This window comes from Engystomops pustulosus, chromosome 5, assembly GCF_040894005.1.
Source record: "Engystomops pustulosus chromosome 5, aEngPut4.maternal, whole genome shotgun sequence".
In the NCBI taxonomy this organism is placed as follows: Eukaryota; Metazoa; Chordata; class Amphibia; order Anura; family Leptodactylidae; genus Engystomops; species Engystomops pustulosus.
Genome location: NC_092415.1, coordinates 91,410,162 through 91,435,904, shown reverse-complemented (window position 1 = coordinate 91,435,904; position 25,743 = coordinate 91,410,162). Strand labels below are relative to the sequence as shown.

Sequence of the window (25,743 nt, the reverse complement as noted above, 5' to 3'; positions counted from 1 at the left end):
GTATAAAACACAGTTGGGAGGCCCGACCATCCTCTGCAGAAATAGTGTGAGAACGCCTTCTACCTCTGCACTCTTCATTGACCCGGATTCTATGCCACCCCGATTTTTTTCCAGGATGTCAGTACATTGGGGCACATTTACTAATTGTCCGCACGGCACAATTTCATCGGGTTTCCGAACTATTTCTGGGAAATTGGGAGGGGCTGCTGACGGACACCGGACTGTTTCGGACTAAGTGCAGGATTTACAATTCTAATTGTGTCGCAAGACATGCACTCACAAATACCGGGAAAAGAAGGTGAACTCCGGCGGACCTGAGCGGGGAAGCGACACATGCAGGAAAATGGACGCACGATCTTGAAGAATCGTGCTGGACTTCATCCTTGTCGGAGAACGCACCTTCGGGGATCGCGACAGGACCGGGCAAGTAAATCTGCCCCATTGTCTTCAAACAGTGGAGAGGAGCTGGAAAACTCAGAGCGGAACATCTCATTAGAGACTCTGCTTGGTCATCAGCTCAATTCCTTATTGAGCTTACAGACCCCTGCCCATTGGGCAAGTGGAAGGCTCAACAACTACCACATTACTTAACCTCCTTACCTTCTTGTTCTCAATTCTTTTGAAGTAAGACTTTAAGCCTTTAAGACTTGAATGCCTTTGCTCCAGTAAGGGGACCCTTCGCTACACATTCTCCTTTGCATATTTGTGCCCTATGTTCACCCCTGATGACCCTAGGCCCCAATACTTAACACAGTGGAAAACTGACTTGAACATTTCTCTAACAGATGAACAAAAGACTCAGATCTTTGAGTTAGGTCACAGTGCTGCACTTAGTTCTTGTTACCAGGAAGCGGGATATAAACCCATGGCTAGATGGTGTAGAAGCGTAACCGGGCAGCGTACCATCTTCCCAAAAGTCCCCACTAAATGTTGGAGATGAGGAGAGGATGAGTCGATCTACCTTCACATGTTCTGGTCCTTCCGAGTTCTCACCCCATTTTGGCAGGAGCTACAATGTCTAATCTCCTTTATTTGTAGAGACTCAATAAGGCTGGATCCTCCCTTGCTCATTCTCCACCACTGTGAAATATCAGCACCGACATACAAACGTATGCAAAAGTATATAAAATGTTCTAGAAAACCTGGCAACTGTTGCTTCTTTTTCAGCAGTCTGCTTAGTATAAGATATTGAGATATTGAAAGTGCCTTTCCAATGTTACACTGGGGATCTGTGATCCCCAAAAGCGTGAAGAAAGGGGTAAAATTGTAAAGCAAGTGATTAAAAGTATCTTTATCATGTTAGGGTTACTAGGGTATTAAGATTTGAGGACTTTCTTTCATGGGCAATTTAGTTTAATAATGGAACTAATTACTACTATTATACAATGGATATACACATATATGCACACTTTGCTGACTTATTGGGGCAGATTTATCAAGCTGTCTGAAAGTCAGACATAAAATATTCATGAGCACAGGTAAAATGAAATCTGAGCTGTGATTGGTTGTCATGGGAAACTAGGAATATTCTGACTTTCAGACAGCTTGATAAATCTGCCCCATATTGTTGTATAATGCTGTATACTGGATATTAATATATATTATATTTATTGTAGTATTATGTGCGGTATTATATACATGTGTGGCATTGGATTTGTGCAGTATTTATACTGTCATGTACCAGGGCTTATGTGCGTTGTGCCATGTACCAGGACCTATATGTGTTATGTCATGTACCAGGGCCTATATGTGTTATGTCATGTACCAGGGCCTATATGTGTTGTGTCATGTACCAGGGCCTATATGAGTTATGTCATGTACCAGGGCCTATATGTGTTGTGTCATGTACTAGGGCCTATATGTCTTGTGTCATGTAACAGGGCATATATGTGTTGTGTCATGTACCAGGGCCTATATGTGTTGTGTCATGTACCAGGGCCTATATGTGTTGTGTCATGTACCAGGGCCTATATGTGTTGTGTCATGTACCAGGTCCTATATGTGTTGTGTCATGTACCAGGGCCTATATGCGTTGTGCCATGTACCAGGGCCTATATGTGTTGTGTCATGTACCAGGGCCTATATGCGTTGTGCCATGTACCAGGGCCTATATGTGTTGTGTCATGTACCAGGGCCTATATGCGTTGTGTCGTGTACCAGGGCCTATATGTGTTGTGTCATGTACCAGGGCCTATATGCGTTTTGTCGTGTACCAGGGCATATATGCGTTGTGCCGTGTACCAGGGCCTATATGCGTTGTGCCGTGTACCAGGGCCTATATGCGTTGTGTCGTGTACCAGGGCCTATATGTGTTGTGTCATGTACCAGGGCCTGTATGTGTTGTGTCGTGTACCAGGGCCTATGTGTGTTGTGTCGTGTACCAGGGCCTATATGTGTTGTGTGGCCACTACCACAAGTGTCGTTTATTCCTGGTTTTAAGTCCAAGTGACAATCATTTTATGTGCATAGTGGATAAAATTTGGATGAATTGGTTAAGATTTACTTTTGTACAGTACTTATATTGGTATAATACTTACGGTATTTGAGTTAGTCTACCTGTAAGTTAATTTAATGTATAAAATGACCCAGATTCATACAAATTATGTACATACAAAAAAATAGTTTCATTTGAAAGAGAGAATTAATCGAACTATTCACCTGCATTTAACAGCAGATTTGCAGTTTAAGAAAAAAACAAGGTGGGGTCACAACGCAATATTTTATCAGGAGAAATCACCTGATGACCTTTTCATATTAGTTTATGACAAGGGTAAATCCTTTTTACAACACTTTGACTCATCACAGAAGCTTTTATCACCCAACAGACTTTAGCCTTTACTTATTGTTGTGCTGAAGTTTCATAACGTAGAACACTGTTTATTCTCCTAATTTCTTCCATTTCAAATGTCTAGTTACTTGAATTGTTTTACTTAAGAAAAGATTAAACGGTTTGCTTAGACTGGTCATAAATTCCTTCCCAGTTAATCATTTTCCAAAAATTGAAACCTGTCTCACAAATACATTGATTTGTCTTAACAATCTGTTTCATATATGAGGATTTTTAAAGTACCCATATGAGACCGGAATGCAAATATATCACAAACATCATTGCATTTCACAGCTATGAAAAAAGTGACTCAACCAAAAAAGTGTGTGCGAATATATATATATATATATGTGTGTTCATATGTGTTTTCATGGGATATGTGTTTTCATGGACTCTGAGCGCTAGGTGGAGGGAAGTGGCAAGATATTTTACCTTATATGATATGATACAGGGCTTGTCCCGTGAACTGATATATATCATATCATATAAGGTAAAATATCTTGCCACTTCCCTCCACCTAGCTCTCCACACCCTTGTAACCCATTCTGCCCTGCCCTCCTCTACCATGCAATTTGAGTTTGCCATATCCCTGTAGATGAGGTATATATAAAACGTTTGTTCCTCGTTGCTGTGTACATATCATATAACTGAAATGCATTTACTGATAGTAATGGACCCTTTTTATTACAGTCATTAATTTATTACATTGATCCTCACAGATAAAAGCTATTACATCAGATCCGTTTGGCTTTTACAACATCCCTCCCTTTTTTTTTCTTTTCCTGCGTCTTGTTCTGCTTTCACATACAGCAGGAAAAAGTCTGCAGTATCTGGCCAGCAGCCACCTCTGGGAAATATACAGCTGTCACTGTGCTACCACAGCCCCAGGAAACTACCAGGGTAAGGCTCATTACAGTTTACTTTGAGAAAAATGCTAAGTTAATGTAAGAAAATACTGTTCACAACTTGTTAGATCTGAGTAACTAAGCAGCTTCCTCTTAGTCTCATGTTTGTGTATAGCTCTGCCTTTGCAAAATTATATTTAGTCTGCCAGAGAAGCGTAAAATGCGAGGCAGAATACAAGATGTGTTTTATATATACTGTAGAACAAGTACTGTACACACCTGATTAAAACCTACAAGGTATAGTCCATTTTTGACAGCTTCTCCTACATTTGTGTCATATATTACCTTTTACCTAATACTCAAATCTATGAGTAACCTCTCTATAAATTGTGATCAAGATAATTAGAGATGGACGAATCGATTCGAATGAAGTGGAATTTCACTGAAAATTCCATTTGTCACGAATCCGAAGTTTACGCTGAGTGGTGGGAACGAAGTTTTTTTTCCCCCTTTTTTGTAGCTAAATAGGCGCAAGCACAATGTGTTACATGGGGCAGAGAACTCTGGGAAGGATAAAGGAACACCCCCGATGACATCTGCAGACCTGTAAGCCAATCGGCGACCGGCAAGTTTATGTGATGTCACACAGCCCTATAAAAACAGCCATTTGCATTCTTGGCATTTCACAATGCATGTGCTGTCTGTAGCGTGTAGCTGCTTTTACTGTACTGTACTGTAGTGATTTCTGCCAGGGTGTGCATTGAGGGGGATCTGTACACCCCAAATAGCAGTTCTTCTTTGTTACTGAAGCGAATAGGAAGAAATCTGTTTCATATCCACACAGCTGCTATAGTGATTTCTGGACCTCTCCCAGGGTGTGTGTTTAGGGGCATCTGTATACCCCAAATAGCAGTTCTTTTTTGTTACTGAAGCGAATAGGAAGAAATCTGTTTCATATCCACACAGCTGCTATAGTGATTTCTGTACCTCTACCAGGGTGTGCGTCTTGGAGGATCTGTATACCCCAATTAGCAGTTCTTTTTTGTTACTGAAGCTAATAGGAAGAAATCTGTGTCATATTCACACAGCTGCTGTAGTGATTTCTGCACCTCTCCCACGGTGTCCGTTTTAGGGGCATCTGTATTACACAAATTTCAATAGTTTTTTGTTGCTAAAGTTGAGAGCAAGAAATATGTGTCACATCCACGTAGTTTATACAGTGATTTTTGCTCCAATTACAGGGAGTCCATTTTGAGGTATCTGTATAACGCAAATTTCAATAGTTTTTGTTGCTAAAGTTGAGAGCAAGAAATATGTGTCACATCCACTTAGTTTATATAGTGATTTTTGCTCCAATTACAGGGAGTCCATTTTGAGCTATCTGTATAACGCAAATTTCAATAGTTTTTTGTTGCTAAAGTTGAGAGCAAGAAATATGTGTCACATCCACGTATTTTATACAGTGATTTTTGCTCCAATTACAGGGAGTCCATTTTGAGGTATCTGTATAACGCAAATTTCAATAGTTTTTTGTTGCTAAAGTTGAGAGCAAGAAATATGTGTCAAATCCACTTAGTTGATTGACCACTATGTCAGACAGAAAGGTGGGAGGTGGAGCAGGCAGAGGTTGCAGCACAGTAAGTAGGGGTGACTCTATGAGTGGCAGTGTGTTGATCAACAACCCAAAGGTTCTTGATTGGTTTACTAGGTCATCCAATACCTCAAATATACCATCTGACAACCCCAGCCAAGAGTCCGTGGGTTTGTCAGATACAACAATTAGTTGGCATGGCCCAGGAGCAGGTCAGCGGCCCTCACCTGATCTCAACCAGCCTCTGTCCTGTTCATTTCCCTCAGCCAGAGATCTACTAGGATCCACTATACAGCGAGAACAAAGACTTTGAGGACAGTCAGCAGCTGCTTGGCAGTGAAGAGGTGGGGCAGACATCTGCTGCTTTGTGCAGTAGGCAGGCTGTACATACTGACACCATTGAGAAGAATAGCAGTGACAGGGAGCTGGGTGTAGCAAGGGATTCATCACCGTCAGGCGAAGAGAGTGTCAGATTGCATGTCAGGCAGTGGGGCAGGCAGTAAGTCGCTACCGTGGCCGTGAGTCAGCAGAGTGGCAGCAATGCGAGGACGGGAGCAAAATGGCCACGGGGTACAAATCCCGATTCGCAGGTCCAAGTAAGCAGTGGCACAGGGGCTCAGCAAGGCAGCGGTGGTAGTAGTCATTCAGTGCAGAGTGTTGGTGGTAAAATCACCATCTCGGCGGTGTGGCATTTATTTGTTAAGACACCAGAGGAGCCGAGCATGTGTATACATGTAGAATCTGCAGGCAGAAAGTAAAGCGTGGCCAGGGAGCTAACGTTGGCACCACAGCCCTGAGTCAACACATGCAGCATCACCATCCAATGGCCTGGGAGAAACTGGTCTCATATGTGGTCCTGCCAGTGTAGCAACAGCAGCAGCACCTAGTGGCACACATGATGTTTCAGCCAGTTAAGGCTGTTTGTCTTTGACATCATTTCCTGGTCCAGATGCTCCTGCTACTCGCTACGCATGGCGCCAGTCATTGAGTAAGGCGATTACCAAGAGACAACCAGCTATCCTAAGGTGCAGAAGCTGGCTGTGCTCCTGTCCAAGTTGTTGGTACTGCAGTCCCTCCCTTTCCAAGTCGTGGACTCTGCACCCTTCAGAGAACTAATGGCTTGTGCCGAACCAAGGTTCCAACCCTAAATTTCTTTTCCAAAAAGGCAGTACTAGCCCTTCACAAATATGTAGAACAGAAGGTGGGCTAATCCTTGAGCTTATCGGTTTCTTCCAAGGTGCACGGCATTGCGGACGTGTGGAGCTGTAACTACAGTCAGGGCCAATACACATCCTTTACGGACACCTGGGTGAATGTGCTTAACGCCCAGCCACAACTTGAACATGAGACGCCACTTTCTCCTCCACGTTGTCAAACTGCTGCTCCTGAGCCAATGTCCACCTTCTCCTTCTCCACCACCACCTCAGCCTCCACAAGTCTCCTCAAGTGCTGCTCCATAATACCACTCGATTATCAACAGGTTCCTGAAGTCTTCTACCCATCTGCAAGACATTCTAAAAATGGCCAGGAAACTGTGCATGCACTTCAGCCATTCTTACAAAGCCAAGCACACCCTCCTCAAGTTGCAGCGGCAAAACAGCCTCCCCCAGCATAGGCTGATATGCGATGTTTTCACCCGTTGGAATTCCAGCCTCCCTATTTTAGACCGTATGTATGAACAGAGAAAAGCCATTAATGATTTTTTGATGATGCAAGCGGACCGTAGTGCTGTCCTGTGTAACCTTGATGTCAGCCACTGGCAGCTCATGCGTGACACCTGCTGTTTGCTCAGGCCCTTTGAAGAGTCCACATTATTTGTCAGTCGCCAGGACTGTGGGATGAATAACGTCATTCCACTGTTTCATGTCCTGGAACAGATGCTGCAAAATCTGTCTGGTCAGGGCACTGGAGAAGCGGCGACTACACCTCATGGCCACATGAGTCCGGTGGGGGCTGAACTGGAGGAGGAGGAGTAGGACATTGGAGCACAAGCAGAGTCTGGTGAAATGAGTGGTTTTTGTACTCAGGTGACAGGAGAGGAGGAGCAGGAGCATCCAGAGGAGGTAGAAGACTAGGCAGATGACCCAGAAGCACTGTGGCAGTATACAGTGGAGATGGAGGCCGGGAGTCCCTCGGAGTCACTTGCGCAAATGGTCCACTGCATGCTGCTTTGCCTAACTAGTGACAGCCGAATAGTCAACATCCGGCATAGGGATGACTTTTGGTTCTCCACCCTCTTGGACCCTCCCTACAAGTCAAAAATGGGTGCCTATTTTCCAGCTGCCGAGAGGGAGGAACAACTGGCATACTATAGAGATATGCTATGCAGACCTGGCCGCTGCTTATGTGTGCCATTGTCCATCCTCTGTCAGGTCTGACCAGGGGATTCCTGGCAGTCATCACTCACGTACTACTGCTACAGCTTAAGTCTGGAGTCCTTAATGAGCAGCTTCCTTTACCCATTTAGTGAGGAGGGTAGCCTCCACCAGCAGCAGGACATGGAGCCACCTAAAGAATTTGACATCGTTCCACTCTCTAACCTCATGCTGGTGCTGCCACTGCCACCTTTGAAGTTCTTTTTTGGCAAAGACATAATATTTTCAGGGAAATTGTAATGGATGATGGATGTGGCGTCTCTAATCTTCAAATTTAAATTAAAAATTTCAACTTCAAATTCATTTCAAACTTCAAATTTATTTCTCCTTGTTCTTTGACAACTTTCAATTGTTCAGCCTCCTAAAGACACCAACACAGTTGAAAGGAGGAGGGCAAAATCGCCTATCATTGTAGGAAGATTCTGTAGGAAGATTCTTTGAGTCCTGTCTGGTGAACTTCATGCTGGGGTGATGGCCTGGGTGCCCACAGAGAGGGCCTCCAGTGCCGCCTCTGGCACCAGTGCCATAGGTTCGCCACCACTGCCCTACAGGCTCTCTGCAGCCAGGAAATACCTGTTTTTTTAACATAATACGTCATGGTTCGATTTGGGTCGAATCGAATATTTTTGAAAAAAAAATTGCCCCCTGGCAATTTTGCGTATTGCCCCCAGGGATTTTGGTGCACGCGATCTGATTTTGGCGCATCGGCACCGGTTTGCAGGCAACAGAAATGGGGGGGCGTGGCCGCCAGACAACCCGACGGATTCAGACAATGCGCGGGATTTAACATTTAGAATTGTGTCGCAAGAAGAAGAAGAAGGTGAACTCTGCCGGACCTCAGCGCAGAAGTGACGGATGCAGGAACTCGGGCGCACGATCTTATTGAATCGTGGCAGACCAGAATCCTCGTCGGACAACGCACCGCGGGATCGCGACAGGACTGGGTAAGTAAATCTGCCGCAATATATTGTTTTGCATTCGGCTGCTTGTTAATTAGTGATCTGTTTCCCATGTAATAGCGAATAAAGTATTCCATGTGCACACATTATTATGCTCAAAACTTTGAAATAGACATTGTTAAAGGGAACCTGTCATCAAGAACCATTTTTCTGGCTACCCCTTGTCCCCATAGAGACTAGTATGCACATTGCCAAAGAGTTTTATGTCCCCCTAATCCCATGGGAGTGGCCAGTGAGGAGCAGTTTCCACCCCCCCCCCCCAAAACCGATCATGCGTCAATTTCAAATATTATAAAAAAACTCCCATGTCCCTCATGTCTCCTTCCCCATCAATTCCCCCCCTCAGGATGTCATACATGTCTGCCCACCCCTGGCTCCTGTTCTCGCTAACCGCGCCAGGCAATTCTCACGCCTGAACTGTCAACTCTCCGGGTATCTGCAGGTGGATATGCACAGATGAAGCAGAGCCATCCTCACTACGCTTGGTGTTGCTAAGCAGTGCGGCGACAGGAGGTATGCAAACTCCGTAGCGAGATGTGTACCTGCCTCACAGCCTAGCAACACCAAGCATAGTGAGGCACATGCGCAGATGGATGCAGAGACCAGGTGGCCTAGCCAGCGAGAAGAGGAGCCAAGGACCAGCAGAGATGTATGATGTCCTGAGGAGGGAAGCGATGAGGGGAGATATGGGGGACATGGGAGGTTTTTGTTTACTTGAAATTCGGGGTAGTGGGAAACCGATGTTTCGGCCTTTAGCAGCCTTTGTCATACACTGTGACACATGATTTAAAAGTATATATTGTATGAGAGCAAACACACATCTCCGTTTTGTAGATTAGATTTTTCAGCAAGGAAATCCCAGATCATGAGCCTCATGATGAGGCAAAACATATGGAGGTAAATAGTATATACATAGCTCTTCAAAGTGATAAATTACAGCAGTAATACTTGTTTGACGTTTCGGCCATAAGGGCCTTTTTCAAACACAAAGCTGTATACAATAGTATGTCTGGACGCTGGTGCTAGGTGTTGTGCTTTCTGCACGCAGGAGAATGTGCTCTCTCCTGCATGCAGCATGCACAATACCTAGGAATTTGGGGGTGCGGACCAAATATATTGTCTACAGTATATACATACCTGTATACATACTGAGGACTAAAACTCCAAGCAAGATTGGAGAATCAATTATATACATTTCAGTTTGTAAATATCGAATCAACAAGGAAATCACTGATCATGTACCGTGTGATGAGGCAAAACATATAAGTGTAAGTAGTATATACAGTACATACAGCCGTCCTACAACTGAACTGAATACCAAGTATAACTTACAAGAAACTTAAAGACATGATTAATTCGAACCAGTATATCTATTCCAGAAGGAACAGATTCCCAACTGTAGACATCAATGTTTCGGCATGGTTGGGTCACTTCAGTACATCTGAATTTATTCATTTTTAAAAAATATTATATGTTTATTTTTTATGTTATCTTATTATTTTAAGTACTTTCCATAGCCCATTTTGAGCAGAAATGACAACTGGTTAATTCAGCCTGCTAATTTGCCAATCAATTCATTGCCTATCCCATTTCTTATCTCATTCTGGTCAATGTTTCTGCAATTACAGGTAGAATTGCATAAAGTGACTCACTAGATGGTGCCACATAAGGGAAATATTTTCCATAAAGATAGAGGGGTGGGGGTTCTATTATCTCTGTCATATGATTCTAGTATTAAGACAGCACAGCACATTGAATTCTCTCTGAATTCTTTTTCAGGTCCTAAGATGGAAGCATTGAGTTCTGCGTGCACAAATTTTTCACTTGATTTATTTAAGACATTATGTAAAAAAAACCCAAATGAAAATATTTTCTACTCTCCACTAAGTATCTCAGCGGCATTGGCCATGGTTTTCTTAGGTGCTAAAGGTAAAACAGCTGAACAAGTATCTAGGGTAGGTAATGTATAGTCAACTTTATATTCTGAAAATCTCAAATATAATCACAAAGGGCACATTAAATGTAAGATCATTCTATGCAGTACACAGAATATTGTAAGGTTCTGAGCTAAGTACATGTATTGGACTGGATGCTTCTAAGCTGTTGCTCTGTTATGCAATATCATAGGTCATTGTCACATAAAACTGTAGCAATATCTTATCTAGTAATCATTGTCTCAGCATAATAACCTGTAGATAGAACAACACTCGCTGTACATATAATTAGATTGTAAATATGACTCATTGAACTGGTGAACTTTATTCAGGGGAGAAGAATCCTTTTTGTATGCTCACATAAAAAGACGAAACACATATATTAGACATGGAGAGGCCTGCTTTGTGTAGTCTAAATGGATCACCTTCATAAAACCAATCAATACACTAATATATGATTACAAAGGAAGCCACAATCCCTAGCAAGCGATAAGTAAAGAGAAACCCTCAAAAACTCCTATTGTTCTTTATGACTGTATGTACTCTGTAACATAGTGTTTTATTTGTATATGTCCCTTATGATTTGTAAATTGCTGCGCTATATAAATAAAGATGATGATTATTATTATTATTATTATTATTAAGCAATGTTAAATGTATAAGATAATGGAATAGGGAAAACAAATTGGGAGACAAAAAGCTCCCAATATAATATACCTTATGGTATATTATGACCCGGTTAAGAAGTAGGAGATAAGGAGAGTTGGAGCAAACAGCTTGCACAGTTTTTCTCACCGAAATATAAGCTGTTGGTTGCTGGATCTTTCCCTGTACTGGCAGTGAGATAATGACCAGGATAATTCACAGAGGGAGTAGTTCAGTAGTGAGTGATGGTGAGAGTTCAAAAGGCAGGGATGTGAAAGAACGTTAATAGACATAGGTCAGATATTAAACGCATAAATGTTTATCAGCAACATCTTCATTTCGGGTATTTAGAGCAATGTGCTGCTAATCCGGCATCAAAACGCATTGCCCCTAAGAAATAAATTGCTCCTAAATATTCACATATTTTGTGTCTGACCTTTCTCTGGTACCGCTCCTTGCACATCCCTGCCTTTTGAACTCCTACTCCCACAATGTTATGACTAAGAGGGACTAAGTAAATTACATAATGAAGTATAGCTTTAGATAGAGCTAAGTCAATAAAGTTCTGAGATACATAATTAACTGCAACTGTCTGAATGTGTTCACAGATAAAACTGTCTGTGTGGAGTGAATCAAAGTAGAGAGGCAGAAAGCATAGAGAACTCAGTGTTATGAGAAGTGGTGGGCAAAGAGGGAAGTTTGGAAGGTGCAGCATCAGCCACATGCTACAAATATTAGGAGTAAGAAGTGATGCCAGCAAAGAGGGCAAAATGTCCCCAACATGTAATTTATTAATTATGAACATTTCTATCTAGAAAGTTTTACATACAAAACAAAGACAAAAACAATTATGAAACATTCATACATACATGCTGCTGTATTCTAGTAATATTTTAGGCAAATTTTTAATCCAAACTGCAGTAAACAAATCCCAAAAACCTGAAGCAACTACTCTGTCACATATGTAAGAAAGACAACTGGACCGGGAAACAGGGAAAGTAAAGACATAAAAATATGAAAAGAGTAGACGGGATGAAAACCAACGAAGTAGAACCTCCATTTGCCAACAACAGAAAAGCCCCAGATTTTATTGAAGCATCCAAAAAAAATCCTTTAATAAAGTCCATTTAGGAAACAGAGAAGATTGTGCTGTTGGTAATCAGAAATCTACATCCCCTGTACTTTTAAGGCTAACAGGATTGATAGGGTCCATTTTAATTTAATGACCCAGTTTCAGCTAAGCTTTAGCTGTTGTATAGATGACGGTGGGTTGCAGCATGATTCCTATAGAAGCAATAAGGATGGGCTTAATTGTTTTTATTGTGGTCAAGCGTGTTAAAAATATTAATGACAGGATGTAATTTGTCTGTTCAGATTATGTTATATAAGCAAGTGAAAAAAATGTAAATGGAAAAACATTTACTAAAAATTTTAATAATTCTTAAAACTAAAGCAAAAATGAGCCTTTCAGGTTTTATTTCAGAAGTAAAATAATACAATGTTAAACATGTACTTATGGTTGTAAATGTACATGGTATGTATTTTTTTTTAGGTGCTGCATTTTGATAGTGTTAAAGATGTTCATTCAAATTTCCAAGCCCTGAATGCTCAGATTAATAAAAGATCAAACTTCTTTACCCTGAATCTGGCTAACCGCTTATATGGCGAGCAGACCTTCAACTTTCTTCCTGTAAGTCTATAAGTCCATTATTAATATGTTCATATTTTTTGTAATAACTAATATACTGTTTTATGACTTTGTTGGCCTTCAATTCATGACAAATATTTTCTTATTAATTGTCTTGATCTGCAGCATACATTAAATCTTGACAGATCTGAAGATAGATCATAAATAAGTCTTTCTGTAGCAAACCACCTGTTGTATACACTTGTCACCATGGCCTAGTCAGCTGATAGGTGGAGCAGATCATGGGTACTTGAGCTTCAGCTGTTGTGAACGAAAGCTACAACTGTTCCCTCAAAAATAACCCTTTACACGGCTCCATATCCAAATTAGTCATATTAGTAATATGGGATGTAAAAATGTATATATATATTTTTTATAAATTATTCAGTTTTAGTTCAACAAAAGCAAAAGTAGAAAAATTCTTTATCCTTGTGATAGTGCTGATCCAAAGCATTAAGGGGTATGTTATTTGGACAGCATAGTGAGAGCCATAAAAAAACATGTAAGAAAATGATGCAACTGTGTTTTTGTCACTTCCAGCAGAGTTTTTACTATGTTTCTTAGTATACTGCATGGAATATTAAATGGTGACACTAGGAAGTAAACTTTACACTCTGTTGATCGATTTTATTTTATTTGTTCCCCGTTTTGTCTGTCCTACATCAAACCTATTCTGGGACATGTCTTGTCCATTCATCTGTGATAGTTTTGGTTTATCCCTAGACTTTTTTTTATCTGCCTTGTCACCTGTTTTGTCTATCCTCGCTTTCAACTATATGTTAATCTTTATCTGTATAACCAACCCAGACCTTTGTCTGCTATCTTGCAATGTACTTTTATCATGTACTTAGTGCAAGGCATCATTGTTCCCTATCCCACTCAGGTTAGGTGATAGGTTAGTTTGAAAATACTGAGGAACTCCCAGAAACTCCCCACACTTTCCCCAAATAATGTTGTTAAACACTGAATCATGAGATGGATGACAGGTAACAAGATGGCGTCTGGAGAGAAATATGATATCCATTACATTTCCCCCCTTTTGAGTCTTGCATGACCTGTAACCTCCTCAAACGCCAGGTACTTCAGGTGGGCTAAACCCTCACCTGCTGGACTTTTGAAGGTTTCACCTGATTCCCAGGAGGCCAGTTACTCAAGGGTTACAGGTCTGCATACTCACATCACATAACTGATTTCCATAGTTCACTGGTTTACTATCTGGTAAGCTGGTTCTTCAACAAGGCAGTTGTTGAAGACAATCCTCCACTTCGGGAACCTCCATTTATGACGGAGCATAACAAAAATACACATACAGGTCATGACCTGCACTTAATCACAATTTATTCACAAACAAAAATGCTTTGCATAGAGCGTGGAAAGGTGAAAGGATACTGATTGCTATAGGTTTGTTTGAATATACTTTGAGCAACTTCCAGAAACTCCCCTTAGGCTACATTCCCAAAATAATGTTCTTGAACTCTGAGTATCATTTCTTTTAAAAAGCAATGTTCTCAAGGGGACAGGATGTTATCACTAAATGTACTGTGAAGACTCCCCACTAGTCAAAACAAGACCTTCAGGCAGGAGCTGCAGATTAAAGTAGAAAACAGCAGCAAGGACAAAACTATCTCTAGACAGATTACACAAAATGGTGTCTGAATCATGAGTTGAACGACAGGGAACAAGGTGGCGTCTGAAGAGAAATATGATATCCATCACAGGTTTCATAAGATTGTATTTGCAACTGCGTATATAGTACTCTGAACGCCAAAAAATAAATCATAAAGAACATGTGATCTTGAGATTAAAATCTAGAATTTTCACTTTCAATGATACCAGACTCAATATTTCAATATACAGGCAGTCCCCGATTACGTACAAGTTAAGTTCTTTAAGTTTGTACTTAAGTTGAAATTGTATGTCGGAACAGATATATTATATAATTTTAACTGCAGACAAATTTTCTTTGTCTCAGTTACATTTGGAGTTTCAACATTTTTTGCTTTCATGGGAACAAGGATTATCAATAAAACTTCATTACAGACACTTTACAGCTGATCATTGCAGCCTGGGGCTAAAGTAAATTGTCTAAAAGCACTTCACCAGAGGTCATAGTGGTCAGACAGGTCTGTCTGTAACTAGGGGTCAGGTAGGTCAGGTGTTCTTAAGATGGGGACTGTCTGTACTTGGGTCAGTATATCAGAAATCTGCTTTATCTGAAACATTGCATGAAGGCATCCATGGGTGGCATTTTCACATTAATAAAATATGTGGGAATGGGAAAAGTGTAAATATTCTGGCAAAGAAACTATGAAAGACTAACAATGGCTTATTTATTTAAGAACAGGAAATGGCTTGGAATACAAGTTCATGTGAGGCAACTCGCACACAAATAATTTCAATCGCATCAATGGATTAAGATCAGTTACTACTGCAAATAATGTGTAATCTACTAAGTGTTTGAATTGTGCAACTGGATGCATAATGTAATGTATGACTTGGAGATGGTTGGCTGTAAATCATTACTGCATCAAATTCATCAATTTCACAAATACTTTATTTAGTAATGCAACAAATACGATTGTGGGCTTTAAAGAGAACCCGTCATGCAAAATAACCCCCTAATCTAAATAGATTTTCATAAACTGCCATTAGAAAGCATTGCCTCTATACCTTTATTGTCCCTCTACATGCCTGTAAACCTAAGCAATGAGGTCCTAAAGCTGTATGCAAATGTACTGTGAGATGTCCAATGAGTCATTAGCATATTCAAGCTGTCCAGCTTATTCATGAGTGGGAGGTACAGCCACTTTCCCAGTGCTTGACTGACAGTCTGTATAATGGTGTGAGGCTGTATAATGATGTGCTTCCTGGTGCTGGTGCCTCCTGCAGCCAGTGTGTGTATAGGAGAGATACAACAGCTCCTGGATGCAGCCATGTTATAGCAGAACATGTCAGGTACTTGTGTAGCTGATGTCTGTGTCTCTGTGTATTAGGAGAATGCAGCATGTCAGCAGATGCACCAACTATGCTTTACTATATATTACACACAGACATGAGCAGGGGGAGGAGAGGGGAGGGGTGACATCACTGCCTCTACCATGTGACCAGCCTCATTTACATAATAATGAAAAGATGATTTTATAATGATTAATGTATGAAATAACTAGATAAATGCTGGGATGGGATCCTTGTGAGCTGCTCCAACAGGTAGAGGTGATAGAAATAGTGATACAGACCTGATGACAGGTGTCCTTTAATAGCAAGATCATGTGATGACTGGTTATAACTGGTGCAGGGCAAATTGTGGACACTTTTCTTGATTTCGGCACTGATTACTACAAAAATGTGGCCCGATTCTTATCTGAGTCAATCTAATTGACAAACACAAACATACTTGCCTTATCACACAAACATTTGTACAGGATTGTGTATTATTGAGCCCACAGGTGTGGACCCACTTTCTCACCAAACTAGTTATACTTTAAAGTGTAACCATCATTCTAAACAAAAAAAACTAAAATACATAATTCTGCTCCAGGTGTCCCTGGGAATCATTCCTCAAAGTATTTTGCCCCTCGGTCCTCATTTAGTACCTTTTTTGGCCCATAGCATCCAGGGTTTCCAGCTCTCAAAAAAAGCTACAAGCAAGATGGAGGGGCGGAACCTGCCTCCTGCACCTCATCACAAGCACCTGCTGCTGACCAGTGACACCAGAGCTATCTATGTAATATCTATCTAGTATTTATCTGTCTGTCTATCTATCTCCTATCTAAGTATCTATCTAATATCTCTCATCTATCTCTCATCTATCTCTCATATATCTATCTATATATCTAACACTCCAGTACAGCACATGAGGACACAGCATGAAGACTTGTAGAGTGTCTCCTGCCACTTCCTTGTGTGAGGTGAAGGGGGGGCTGCAGTTTCTGTCAGTGTGGATTATAAGCTTATACACAAGTGAAGGGGAAGCTGAGGGAGAGAGTTTAGGTTTAGGTGTTTGGTTACTACATTAGTGAGGGCTTCTTCCTGCACATGACTGCTGCAGCACTGAGCCATGAGGTAATCAGCTGTGGGCAGTGAGACATGAGGTAATCAGCTGTGTGCAGTGAGACATGAGGTAATCAGCTGTGAGCAGGGAGGACATGAGGTAATCGTCTGTGAGCAGGGAGAGAGATGGGGGCGTGTCTCCTGTTCCGTAGTCTCAAGCTTCTTTATGAAGACGGAATGTCCATAGTAACGGCCATATGAGAGATCACTGCCATCTAGGGGAAGTCTACATTCAGTTAATGGGAGGCAAAGAAGGATTTTCTCTGGCCCAGAAGCGTAATGATCGCCGGGTGCCAGATACTAGACTAGAGGGTCAATGAGCGACGCAGGTAAAGACACATATGCTTGGTCTCAGGGCCGAATTAAAGGAGGGGCTCCTGGGGCTCGAGCCCCGGGGCCCCCACCAATTTCCGACGACTGTCTCCCGGTGCAATGCACAGCGGTCCGGGGCCACCCGCGACGCACATAGGGGTCTAAGATGTTAGCTGCCTTCACTGGGGGAGATCGCTGAGATCAACATTTTCTACAGGGGACTGGCAGCTAAATTCTACAGGAGGCTGGTGGCTGTATACTACAGGGGTCTGGCAGGCTATATACTACAGGGGTCTGGCAGGCTACATACTACAGGGGGCTGGCAGGCTATATACCTCCAAAAACATTGTTGAAGGGGCCCCCCTAGTTTGCGCCCAGGGGCCCCCACCACCCTTAATCCGGCCCTGCTTGGTCTGCCTATGCACACTCCATGATGTCATCAGGCGGCACCTCTGCCACATGATACAATGTGTGTGGACAGTAGCACACGGACATATGTCTGCATGCGCTGCTGGAGCACGGAAGGTAAGTACTGTGTTTAATTTTTTTAGAACATGACAAGGGGGCCTGTGGGTATATTTCATTACTGAGGAGAGACCGCTGTTAGACATTTCATTACTGAAGGTAGGCCGCTGCTGGACATGTCATTACTGAGGGCAGGCTGCTCCTGGGTATGTCATTATTGAGGGAAGGCTGCTCATGGACATGGTATTACTGAGTGGAGGCTGCTGCTGAACATCTCATTATTGAGCAGAGGCTGCTGGTGGACATGTCATTACTGAGGGGAGGCTGCTGGTGGACATGTCATTACAGATGGGGAGGCTGCTCCTTGACACAAAGTAGATTTGCACAAAATATATGGAGAACTAGATGTGAAAGACAAAGCCAGCCCTGTTTCTCCAAAGACAAACAAAATTTATTGTTGATCATCAGGGCAGTTATTGGGAACAAGCAATATGTATATATGCATTTATTACAAGTTCTTCTTGGTCACACAAAAACTTGGAAGCACGACTGTTTATGTTGATGGGTGTATACAGATTGGCAATAATCTGATCGATATGTAGAGAAGAGGAGAAAATAATGGGGGAGGGCAACAGAGACAAAAAAGCGCTACCAAGAGCAAGGTTATCTTTGGTTGGTTTAGGGGTGCTTCCTGGTGAGAAATGTACTCACCCTTTCTGGTTGTGCTATACACAGGCACAACACTGGTTTAGGCATTTATGGTGAGCAACTGCTGCCGTATCTCCACCCTCTACCTGGGGTAGAAAGGCTGTGTGACGGATGGACAGAAGGGGAGATTGCTGGTTGTAACTCCCTATGTAGGAAAAAGAGACTTTGTTTTTGTTTGTTTTTAATTGTTTTTTTAAGTAATATTTTCAATTATTTATCAGCTACGTGTACACCCAACAGTAGAATAGTGTATGTATCCATAAACCTCATATCTTACTAAACCCCTGTCACCTTTCCTCTTCATGTATGTACCCCACTCCCCTTTGCACTGACACATTAATCCCCCTGGCACCTAGAGCGCATGTAGCAGCTCATAGGGACACAAGAATTTTTATACATATCATGTGGTATTATTCTAATGAAGTTTACTTTTTAGAATATTGATTTGTGTATTCATTTATTTTATTGTCATTTGTTCTGCATTTTATCTAATTTTTAAACTTATTACAAACATAATTGTGTATTGTATTAGACCTGATGAAGCACTTTGCATAGTGCGAAACCCGTTGTCTCCCAAAAATTCCCTTCCGAATTAAAGAAAACCTTTATCTTCGAGCATCAGTGCCATCCAGATGTCTCTTTTTCCTACATAGGGAGTTACAACCAGCAATCTCCCCTTCTATCCAATAATCTGATTGATATACAGACCAAAGGTTTGGACACACCGTCTCATTCAAAGAGTTTTTTGTATTTTCATGACTTTCATGAAAATTGTAGATTAACACTGAAGGCATCAAAACATGTGGAATTATATACTTCACAGAAAAGTGTGAAGCAACTGAAAATATGTCTTATATTCTAGATTCTTCAAAGTAGACTACTTTTGATTACTGCTATGCACACTCTTGGCATTCTCTTAATGAGCTACAAGGGGTAGTCACCAGAAATGGTCTTGATGGAGTTCCCAAAGATGTTCAGCACTTGTTGGCCCTTTTGCCTTCACTCTGCAGTACAGCTCACCCCAAATCATTTCGCCTGGGTTCAGGTCTGGTGACTGTGCAGGCCAGGTCATCTTGTGTATCACCCCATCACTATCCTTATTGGTCAAATAGCCCTTACACAGCCTGGAGGTGTTTATGGGGTGATTATCCTGTTGAAAAATAAATGATGGTCCAACTAAACACAAACTGGATGGAATAGCATGCCGCTGCAAGATGCTGTGGTAACCACGCTGGTTCAGTATACCTTCAATTTTTAATAAATCCCCAACAGTGTCACCAGCAAAGCACCCCCACACCATCACACCTCCTCCTCCATGTTTCATGGTGGGAACCAGGCATGTAGAGTCCATTTGTTCACCTTTTCTGAGTCGCATAAAAGATGCGGTGGTTGGAACCAAAGATCTCAAATTTTGCTCATCAGACCAAAGAACAGAATTCCACTGGTTTAATGTCCATTCCATGTGTTCTTTAGCTCAAACAAGTTTCTTCTGCTTGTTGCCTGTCCTTAGCAGTGGTTTCCTAGCAGCTATTTTACCATGAAGGCTGCTGTACACAGTCTCCTCTTTACTGTTGTTGTAGACATGTGTCTGCTGCTAGAACTCTGTGTGGCATTGACCTGGTCTCTAATGTGAGTTGCTGTCCTGCGATATCTGAGGCTGGTGACTCGGATGAACTTATCCTCCACAGCAGAGGTGACTCTTGGTCTTCTTTTCATAGGACGCTCCTCATGTGAGCCAGTTTTTTTGTAGCGCTTGATGGTTTTTGAAACTGCACTTGGGGACATTTTCAAAGTTTACCCAATTTGTCGGACTGACTGACCTTCATTTCTTAAAGTAATGATGGCCACTCATTTTTCTTTACTTAGAATTTGTATTGTGGCTAGAAAAAAACAGCTAACAGTCTATTCAGAGGACTATCAACTGTGTATCTACCTGACTTCTACACAACACAACTACAAGAAATCCAATTTATTAAACCATTCAGGGCACCTGTGATGTGAAAACCTTTTCTGGTGACTACCTCTTGAAGCTCATCAAGAGAAGTCATAGTTTTTATGCCTTATGTGTGAATCTACAATTTTTATAGTCATGAAAATACAGATCTTTGAATGAGAAGGTGTGTCCAAACTTTTGGTCTGTACTGTATATGCATAAATTATTAACTTTTGTATAGGGACATCATAGGATGAACTTGATTGTTTTACAACTAAAGTACTCTTTACTGTGAAGAAGCAGTGGCACGGTAAAAGGACTAATTGGGGCACATTTCCTTACCCGTCCCATCGCGATCCCAGCTGTGCGTTGTTCAACGAGGATTTGGGTCTGCCGCAATTCATTAAGATTGTGCGTACAATTTCCTGCATGTGGCGCTTCCCCCACTGAGGTCCGCTAGAGTTCACCTTCTTCTTCCCGGTGCATGTGAGTGCTGATCTTGCGACACAATTTTGTTTATAAATTCAGCGGTGCATCCGAATCAGTAGGGTTGTCCGACATCCACGCCCCCCAATTTGTGTCGCATGCAAGTCGGTGCCAATGCGCCACAATCCGATCGTGTGCACCAAAAACTCGGGGCAATTCAGGGCAAAACTGAAAATGCGCTGTTCGGATCCTTAGTAAATGTGCCCCATTGTCTTCTTCACTTCTGTATGGTAAATGGAAGGGACCACAAAAAGGAAACCAAGAAATGAGATGGCATATTTATTAGAATACATGAAACCTGAGACTTGTACCTATAATTTACAACCTACTACCCTACCATTTACCAATGTAATGCATATAGCATGAAGTGACAGCTCAGTCTTTTGCTGAAGTGGCTTACACCTCCAGCTATTGACTGAGCAGCCATTTTCTGTGTGTCAACAGAGAGACCATGGAAGATCCAGTGGAAGGGGAAACCGGAGGTATTTTTTACGTTTTGACAATACAAGCTGTAAACTCAAACGTAATGGTGCATACATACTATATAAGAGCAGCCTACTATCTACCTCAAGCATAGTAAAACAGCTCCCTTAGCATGACAAAGCACATGCCAGTGATGAAGAATATCCCTGTTTTATGTTTGTGTGCATCATACTACATAACTACTTTGATGCTGTATGTGCTGTACTGTACAGAAGCAGATTTGTACTTGTAGGATGTACCTCTCTCACTCCCAGAGACTTTTCCTCTGTCCTGTAAATAAAATGGTCAGACTTTATATGACATATCAAATATTGTGTTTTTGGCAGGAATTTTTAGCATCTATCCAGACTTTATACCAAGCTACACTGGGCTCAGTTGACTTTATATCTGCACATGAAGCTGCGAGGAAAGAAATCAATAAATGGGTTTCAGAACAGACAAAAGGTCAGTACTTATTTGATTTGATTTGGCAGACAGTAAACTGCTACTACACACAGGAAAGTATCAATTGAGCACTTTACTCAGTATAGCTTTCATGTACTGGCCTCAAATGCCCTCATAGGCTGATAGGCATGGACTCAACAATATGCTACAACATTCCTTAAAGTGAACCTGCCTCAATTAAAATAATGTTTTTGTATTTTGCAAGAAAGCAGCAGCTAAAGCCCAGTTCACACAGAAACTAAAAACATAAGGTGAACAGAAGGTATTCCTATCACCTTCCATTCCCTATAGACTGCAATGTATATTCTGTAGTAACAGAACCTGCTTGACCATAGGTGTGAAGTGCCTCAGCAGATTGCTAAAAAAAAATATTAAGGTCACTATTGAGTTAGGTAGAATGGGGTAAAACAAGGTCAAATAGTTTGCACTACAGATTTTGACTCAATTAATTCTGTGGATTCAAGTATGAACTTCAACCTTTGCAACATGGGCTTGCTGCGAGCAGCAGATATATCACTCAATTACATTATGTGTGTCCCTGACCTAAGAAGACCATCTCATCACATTTATGACATATTGATAGTATATGCCATAAATATCCGATGGATGCAACACTGATAGTGGTATCTTAATGGCTTTGATGTTTGGCCAACTCTCCATTCTCAGCAGCCATAAGGTCAGAGAAACTGTGTTCATGAGATTGGTCCCCAATTTAGGACCTCCATCTATCAGCCATTTATACTGTAGCAACAGATTTGGAATAAAAAGTAAAATAACCTCCAATTGATCATCTGCTTAAGTTCACCGTGTTTTATAGGAAAAATTCCAGAAGTGTTATCTGAGGGTTCAGTGGACGGAACAACCCAATTGGTGCTGGTGAATGCCATATATTTTAAAGGTGACTGGGCTGAAAAATTTAACCCTGAACACACAACAGAGGTTCCTTTTAGATTAAACAAGGTAATATTTTACTGTAATTGGACATCATCGGTAACTGGTTTGTCACTAAAATTGCATGTGTATATTTTTGCGCATCTTCAGCATACTTCACAACTCCACAAAAGAACTCCATATTAATTATAAAATAATATATATCTTAATTCTTACTAAGCAACCATTTTGTATGTAGCTGTACTTGCTGCTGTTGAGATAAATAGAAATATGTGGATCAGAAACTAAACTACTGTGGTAGGGCCATTGCACATGGTCAAGTTGGGTTCATCTAGATTCTGGCTAACACTTGGACTGAGTTTGTTAGACCAAGTCTAAAATATTAAGGCGTAAGCCACACAGAGCCTGGAGAACACTGTGAGCCCCAGTCTTAGATATCTAAGTTCTTAGAAAAAAACACCTAGTCAAAGTAGGTACACTTTAATGACATAATAGCTAAAAACTTAAATGTTTGTTTTTTTAGAATGAGCAAAAGCCTGTTAAAATGATGTATCAAATGAAAAACCTCCCATTCAACTACATCCAAGAACTTGGTTGTCGGATCCTGGAGCTCCCATATAAAGGCAATGAACTCAGTATGATAATTCTATTACCGGACAATATTGAAGATGAAACAACTGGTTTAGAAAAGGTACATTAAATGTTATTACAATGAAAGAGAATATTGGGGAAAATTTACCACGGTGACTGATGCTAGATGATAAATCTGGCATATTTTTAGGCCTCACCGTTCAATTTTTTCAATCCTACTTATTTCTGGACATGTGTTGCCATGGTTGATCCTCTATTTTACATCAGTGAAAAAATAATTAACTATTTTCATGGGATATTTTTTATGCAATGTGTTGTGGGGACCAACAGACTTTAATGGAAGTCCCTCTTGTATAAAACATTCGTTTTATACAAGAGAGATTTTATACAAAATTTTTATGCAGGGCCCCAACAGCCCTCTTGACTTTTGTAAGGCGAGTCCTAATTAACCCTTTCATGATTGAACATAAAGACCAAGACATACGTCAATCTCTTAGTCAAGATCTTCTACCCTTTAATAATCAAAATGCATAATATATAACAGACTGAAGAATCATCAAAGGGGCGTGAATAGTATACTCCAAAACTATTGGTCATCAGCACATTCTGGGAAAAAAGTTAATTACTTGTGCTCAGTTCTCAGAGACCTTGTACACAGATATTGTTTATACGAATGCTGAGAAGAATAAGATAAGTGGCTCCAGAATCCTAATATAATCAAGGACAGACTGGATTCTCATTAAATGTCAAAGGGTATTAGCTGACAGGCAAGCAAACAGGTTACATAAAATGAAGTTTGAATCATGACATTAACTTGACAATGGTCAGGGAACATGGCCGCTGTATCTAAGATGGCGGACAGTAGTCAAGATGGCGTCCGAAACCAGTGTGACCTCCTTAACAGTCACTATGTATTTTCAGGGACCCATGGTCATGAAAATACATGGACATTCATTTAAATCAATGGACTTGTGTGCTATCCTTGGTGTCCACAAATAGCATACATCTGTGAGATACTGAACCCTTAGTCTAAAAACACATGGCTGCAGTCAGCCTGTGAATCTAGTACCATGTGGATTTCAAGGACTGAACAAAGTGCAGAGGCTCTGGGCATCTAAGTGATGACTTTTCAGCGTTGTTTTCTGCAGGGAATAAGGGGCTCCTTGCATCATATATCACTATGGTGCTAAGAATTCTGTCCTCCACGCAGAGATTGGTGCTTGAAATCGACCAAACACAAGGGTTCAAGGACAGAGCATGGCTCTGTCTTTTTAGCTTTAACCTTAGATGCAGGTGGTGTAAGGTTAAACTGTTGGATTAGTTTACACCTACAAAATGCACCAAATGTTAGCGTATAAATGTCTAGTTGTTGTGAAATGCACAATAAGTTTTTGTTTTAGATACTTCTGTCAATTTTCTGTCATTAATTATGGCAATACCAAAAAGAAGCCCCACCGGCCCCTCATATATTGGGCTCCATAGGTGACCATTACACATCAGAGGTATCCATTCTTATATCAACACAGCATAATATGCAAAAAAAACAAAAAAAAAACAGAAACAATGAAACGTGTATGAATGTAAATTCCTCTTATTTGGAATTGCAATAAGCTGGTGTTATAAAAATGAAACTTTATGACAAACTACATCCAAATTATTTTGTTTCAGCTTGAAAACGAGATTTCCTTAGAAAAGCTTCAGGAATGGACGCGACCTGACCACATGTTTCCAGTTGATGTACGCGTACACCTGCCAAAATTCAAACTAGAAGAAAGTTACAAGATGAAATCCATACTATCTGCTCTGGGAATGGTTGATATTTTTGACTCGGCTCGCGCAGATCTGTCAGGGATATCAGGATCACAGAATCTTTACTTATCAGAAGTAATTCACAAGTCTTTTGTGGAGGTGAATGAAGAAGGCACAGAGGCAGCAGCTGCCACAGCAGGCATTGCAATGATGTGTTTGTCCCGTGAAGAGGAATTCAACGCAGATCATCCATTTCTATTCTACATTCGGCACAATGAAACTAAGAACATCCTCTTTTTTGGCAAATATAGCTCGCCATAAAAAACCTAACAGCCTGATATTATACAAAACGGGTCTGACTCAACTAGGTTAAGAGTCTATCTTGCTTCATTTTGTTTTATACATGAAACTATACAGCAGGATATTAAACAATAAAAGAACCACTGTTCCAACATTAAGATCTTCTTTTCCTTTTTGTGCATTATTAGTGTATTTTTATCTATTACCTTAGATGGATATATGCTGGATTATAATTTCAGGAAACAACCAGGAAATGCAGATCAGCTATTGTTCATGAAAATAAGAGCTGCAACTACACAGAGAATATTGTACTTTTGCTCCATTCTCTGCATGTTGTTATTAGCATTATTGGTCAAGTATAGGACCTCCACTTATCTGGCTTGTCACCTATGTTGTGAATAGGTCTTTAATATCTGAGTGATGGAAGACCCTTTTTAAGGCTAATAAAGACGGCGCAATGCTGGTAAA

General features: G+C 41.0%; 1 protein-coding gene across 1 annotated transcript; it reads left to right on the top strand.

The window, feature by feature from the left end:
- The first annotated feature begins 3,572 nt into the window (after positions 1–3,572).
- LOC140133073 (leukocyte elastase inhibitor-like) lies at positions 3,573–25,433 on the top strand. Its single transcript, XM_072152672.1, has 7 exons — positions 3,573–3,727; positions 10,377–10,552; positions 12,729–12,866; positions 21,627–21,744; positions 22,562–22,704; positions 23,159–23,326; positions 24,895–25,433. The coding sequence occupies exons 2-7, from the start codon at positions 10,385–10,387 to the stop codon at positions 25,294–25,296; spliced, it is 1,137 nt and encodes a 378-aa protein (XP_072008773.1). The 5' UTR covers positions 3,573–3,727; positions 10,377–10,384; the 3' UTR covers positions 25,297–25,433.
- The last annotated feature ends 310 nt before the right edge of the window (positions 25,434–25,743 follow it).

Coding starts and splice junctions, on each gene's coding strand:
- LOC140133073 (XM_072152672.1), top strand. CDS start 10,385: ATGGAAGCATTGAGTTCTGCGTGCACAAATTTTTCACTTGATTTATTT. Junction 12,867..21,626: donor AGACCTTCAACTTTCTTCCT/GTAAGTCTATAA, acceptor TGTTTTTGGCAG/GAATTTTTAGCATCTATCCA. Junction 21,745..22,561: donor GGTTTCAGAACAGACAAAAG/GTCAGTACTTAT, acceptor CGTGTTTTATAG/GAAAAATTCCAGAAGTGTTA.